Raw genomic sequence first — 5,044 nt, 5'->3', positions numbered from 1 at the left:
AACAAAGGGCAGGCCAGCAGGGCTCACCTTGTTTCATTGTCACCAGGTGCTGTGTCTTTTGTGGAGCGTGTGTTGGCAGATACAGTGTTTGGCGATGGGTGGTGAGGGAGTGAGGTGGCGGACGGTGTGTGGACATGTCGTCGATGGGTGTCGTTGATGATGGAGTGGTGGTGATGTGCCAGGTTGGTTGAGTTTGCACAAGATTCCCACTCCTGGGATTTGCCAGGCTCCATTCTAGGAAAGCAGGCCAGCGGACGGTATGTATAGCATAAAGTATATACCTATAGCAAAGCCTTCATGGTACAAGTGTTATAGTGTTTGTCTTAATTATTGAAACTACTGATGCAAGGTTCAGGGTTCAATTCTCGATGTTGCGCTTTTTTATATATTATATAATAACAACAATAGTGACAAACTGTGATCCTACTGGACTCCTGGTACTCAGGAATTCCTACTGGACTCCTACTGGACTCCTTGTACTGGAGTCCACTATACCCATTCCTTAGGAATCCACAATTCCTTGTGATTTGGGATCGTTCCAGTAGGACTCTACTAGGACTCCACTAGGACTGGGATCCAAATTTTGTATGGTCATCAGTCAACATGAAATTTGTCCCAGTCCTAGTCCAGTCAAGTAGGATTTCAGGAATCCAGTAGGATTAGGTGGGGGAGAGTAAAGAGCTCCAATGACGAGCGCCCACAGACAACAAGCCAGTACTTTACACTCCCCCATGGATTCCAGATGGACTCCATCTGGAACAGATCTCAACCTACAATTTCATCTAAAATCCACATGGAGTCCATCTGGAGTCCTTGTGGCCTCCATCCGGAATTCATGTGGACTCCAGATGGAGTTCATTGTCAAGGTGAAAGGGTATTGTTTTCAAGTTTAAGGATGTTTTAAAGTGTTACCATGATAGGAATGTTATGAATGTTTCTGAGTGTTACTGTTGTGCTCTGAGTGCATCTTCTGCATTGCACTTTCCCATGTTAGAGGTGTTAGGGTTCAGTCCATTATGTGGTTAGAATTTTGTTGCTTACTTACATCAGCACACACATTTGATACACTACATAAGACACTTGTCACAAGTTAAGTACTTCAGTCATCTTCCTCAACAGCCCAATGTCCCACTTCTACACTTTCCTCCGCCTCTTCTCCTTCATCATCCTCAATTTCAATAATTTGATGAGGCTCTTCCTGCTGTGCTTGTTTTCGGATAACATGCTGAGTATGATAAAAGAGCATAGTGTGCAAGAACCAATCAAAATGTCCAGTTTTCATTCGTTTGAGAATTGACCCAAAACCTCCTAGCCAAGAATTCAATTGCTTGCATGCCTAACATTGAGTCAGCTGAATAACAAATTCACAAAAAATGAGAGGCATACCTGTGTATTGAATGCACATTGAAAGTATGGTTGGTTGTTCTTATCATAAGCCACATTGACCAGATTTGGAGCTGAACCATTTAGTGGACCAGGGTTACACCATTTGCGGCACAGATAGTCCAAGGTGCGATGATTGATGTAATGATAAGAGTCGACAATGAAACGGGTTGTTTTCTTCCATCTATTCCAACTTCCATTTGCAATAGCAGTCCGAAGTACTCAACAAGCTTTATCAATGCAAATGTAGTGTGGTTGATATTCTTCAGTAGGATATATCTTCTCTAACCAATTGAGGATGTTGGTAGGAGACTCTGATTTGTCAAATTTAACCCATGCAATTACAACGTCACATGGTGTTGTAATTGTTTCAACACAATAAAACCTGGCTGCTCCAAAATAATTATGACATGGAATTATAACATCATCATCATCATCATGATGCTGAACAGTTCTGCGAAGTCCAGGTTGCCAGTCATTGCTTTCTCCAGGCCTCTGTAACATTCTTTTTACACCTAGCAAGCTTGCACAACTGTGGTCAAGTTTGTATTTCCTCCATTCTGCCTGGTGAGGACCACATGCCAATTTATTGTCAACTCTTTCTCAAGTACATTCATGAATATGGCATTTGTTTCCATATTCTGTTTCATGTTCTTCACAGAAGGGTCCTCCTCTTGTATTTTTCAAGTCTTTGATACATCCTTCAAATGCACAATGCTTGAGAAATGTTAGCATTCATTTACATTGAGGCCAATTAAACCTATTTACCTGAGGGCCCATCACTATGCCATCCAATATAATCATTGTACAATCATCATCATCATCAACCTCCATTGCATTAGGATTGTTGTTATTGATCTCATTTGCTCTTACTTGTGCTGCTTCCCTTTCTGCAGCTGTTTCTCTGGCTGATACATCTGCATATTCTCCTGTTAAGACAGGTACAGCTGAGTTTTCATCAGCACCTATGACTGCTGCAGGGTCTTCATTAGCCATAAAATCTGCTGTGGCTTTGTATGGTTGACAGCACTTTGAACATGAATGTTCTTTGCCTGGGCCTATTATTCCACCATTTCCTAATTTTGCAAATGCTTGTTTGGCAACTTCCTCAATGGACAACTTTTCAGGCAACTCAAAATTCTCATTATTTACACTTGCAATTGTTCTAATTGATTCCTGAACAAAAGCCTGCCAAATTTGACACCGAGTTACTTGCACTTTGGAATCAGTGACTGATGTACAATCATTCCAAAACTGCATATATACTAAAGCAGAGGCATGAAAGTTATACATTCCACTTAGAGCGGAATGGGTGAAATTTCTATCAACCCACATAGACTGTCCTATCTTTAAAAATCGTCCAGAATTCAAATAGCATTGATACCATGAACCATAGTTGTCTGTGAAACACTCATGGTCTGCATAATATGTGGCATTACATTGCAAACATTTTCCTGCTAGAACAGGAACATCTTCATAAGGAACATTGTCTTTGATTAAAGTGACCAGTGGAACATCTCTTGACCTAGTTAATTGCAAGAGGCACTGAGAAGCACATTGTTGGTCAACACAGATCATGCTGTTTGGACAGATAGTATGAACAGCCTGGATTTCATTATATGAAACTGGTTGTAATCTTCCTTTGAACTTTCCCCAATGATCATATGGTGTTAGATTCAAGAATTTTGCAAATTCATCAAGTTTAGTTGACAACTTGGTAACTTGATGTATTTGTTTGGAATGATATTCTCCACGACGAAATACTGTTGTAATATCATCTTTTAACTGATGCATAACAGCACGGGATAAAGCTCGAATCCAACCAGAGGCCACAGTCTTGTTTTCACCCTCAATTGGGTGTTGTTGACGAGCATGTAAATTGAGCAACTCTGGATTTTCAGTCATTGTGAACAAAAGAAGAAGTACAGTGGCTAGTGATATTTTGGAGCAAACGTCTGTTCCACAAATGCACTGAAATCTCTGAATGGTATATCAGGAAATGGCTGAGTTGTTGGAGATGCAGAGACAAATGGCAGGATGGCCACAATGATAACCAGCTTCATAAATAGTGGCAGAGTAACAAAGGCATGGCTAAAACCCATAGCAAGGGAGAATATAGTGCATATAATGCTGAGAGCAAGATAACCAAGAGTAACCAGACATTTGTCAAAAAAGTTCAGAACAACTGAAACCAAGCTACAAGTACAATAGATCAGAAAATGATTAGTGCTTCAACAAAAAAAAATAGAAAAAAAGCTGCTACTTCAACAACTTCTTGTGAGACTTCTGAGCCTTCTTCTTTCCTTTCCCTGAGTGTTCTTCTTCTTCAGGACTAGATGTTCGCCATGCTTTCAATGTTCCACCTCTTTCCACCCAAGTCTTCAGATCCTCCATTGTAAATTTCGTCTGGTCTCGAACACCCCAAATTCGTTCAGTATCAGAACGACGAACTTGTTCAGGGTCACTGTCCAACCAGTCTCTCATTTCTGGGAATTCTGTCTCCTCATCAGCAATCTTCAAAAATGCGTTGACATAGTTAGCAAGGCCTGAAGAAAGCGCCGTGAATTCTCTGTAATACTTATCCACGTCTCTTTGAGAGAGCATTATCCCTGATTCACTGTGCTTCAAACTCCACTGCCTAAGTCAGTCAGGTGAGTTTACAGGAATTGCATCGTTCAAGCTATAAAGGTCAGCTAGAAAAGTTCTTGCCTTAACCCAATCATCACCAGCCCAAACAGCTGAACCTTCAATAACAATCTGCACTTTTGTGTGACAATAACGAAGTACATAACCAGGGAGCTGTGTATGTGCAACTCACACACTATCTGCATGCTGCTCAAGCGAGTCTAGAAAATCCTCTATGCGCTTTCCTTTGAAATAAGGAGTGGTAGGAGTGCCTGGAGTGGGCATTGGAATCCTGAGTGTTGTAACTACTCGATTCTGAAGAGGATGGCGCCAATGGCAAGTCCTCCATCAAAGATTCAGGCATTGAAATCAAACAAAAGAAGTGAAAGAAAATGGAATGAATGATAGGTAAAACTTAGCGTCAAAGGTTTCATTCTTGACTTTTCTTGGAGAAGAGAAGTGACCCATTTCAAGGGATGCAAAAGGGATGTATACGTCTGATAGCTGAGTAATCAGCGTGCAAACGAGAAAGTCGAACATACCAAAGTGCGAATCAGGAGATTGATTATATGCACTCTAAAACAAAGTCTTCAGTGCGGGGTTGATGATAAAGGACGTACCAAAAGAGTTTTTGATACTTGAAGAGGGAGTAGATTGGAATACCAGTCCCCTGTCTTGGTCACCACTGTGGAAGAATGAAAGTTCAACAGTGAGAAACAGAAACTGGTCGTCTACCCAAATGAGAGAAAGGAAGAAAGGAGTGAGAGTTTCAGGACAAAGGAATGATGGGAAAAGGCACTCAGCATCTAAGTGTGTGAGTACACGTTGATAAGAAGGCTATATGCGTAAAGGATCTGTTAAAGAAAAGATAAAAACAAAGACACAACAAATAAAAGCAAAAGCACAAGTAGACGTAACTGTCCCTATAATACCATAAAAGTACAACATGGACAATTGTCCTATGGGTCATAGGACTACCCAAATGGGCCCAATAGTCATACAGGCAATGGCAACATATGTGGGACCAACATGTATC

The 5,044-nt window shown here is 40.9% G+C and overlaps 2 protein-coding genes across 2 annotated transcripts; both read right to left on the bottom strand.

Annotated features, from left to right (window-relative positions):
• Positions 1-1,099: 1,099 nt before the first annotated feature.
• Positions 1,100-1,887, bottom strand: LACBIDRAFT_314936 (uncharacterized protein; the record flags this gene model as incomplete). Its single annotated transcript, XM_001889298.1, has 3 exons — positions 1,100-1,336; positions 1,387-1,576; positions 1,673-1,887. The coding sequence occupies 3 exons, from the start codon at positions 1,885-1,887 to the stop codon at positions 1,100-1,102; spliced, it is 642 nt and encodes a 213-aa protein (XP_001889333.1).
• Positions 1,888-3,314: 1,427 nt separating this feature from the next.
• LACBIDRAFT_314935 (uncharacterized protein) lies at positions 3,315-4,172 on the bottom strand (the record flags this gene model as incomplete). Its single annotated transcript, XM_001889297.1, has 3 exons — positions 3,315-3,579; positions 3,647-4,021; positions 4,093-4,172. The coding sequence occupies 3 exons, from the start codon at positions 4,170-4,172 to the stop codon at positions 3,315-3,317; spliced, it is 720 nt and encodes a 239-aa protein (XP_001889332.1).
• Positions 4,173-5,044: the final 872 nt, after the last annotated feature.

Source organism: Laccaria bicolor, genomic scaffold (genome assembly GCF_000143565.1).
Source record: "Laccaria bicolor S238N-H82 LACBIscaffold_65 genomic scaffold, whole genome shotgun sequence".
NCBI classification, from domain to species: Eukaryota; Fungi; Basidiomycota; class Agaricomycetes; order Agaricales; family Hydnangiaceae; genus Laccaria; species Laccaria bicolor.
The sequence above is the reverse complement of the archived record's forward strand: the minus strand, read 5'-3'. Positions and strand labels throughout refer to the sequence as shown.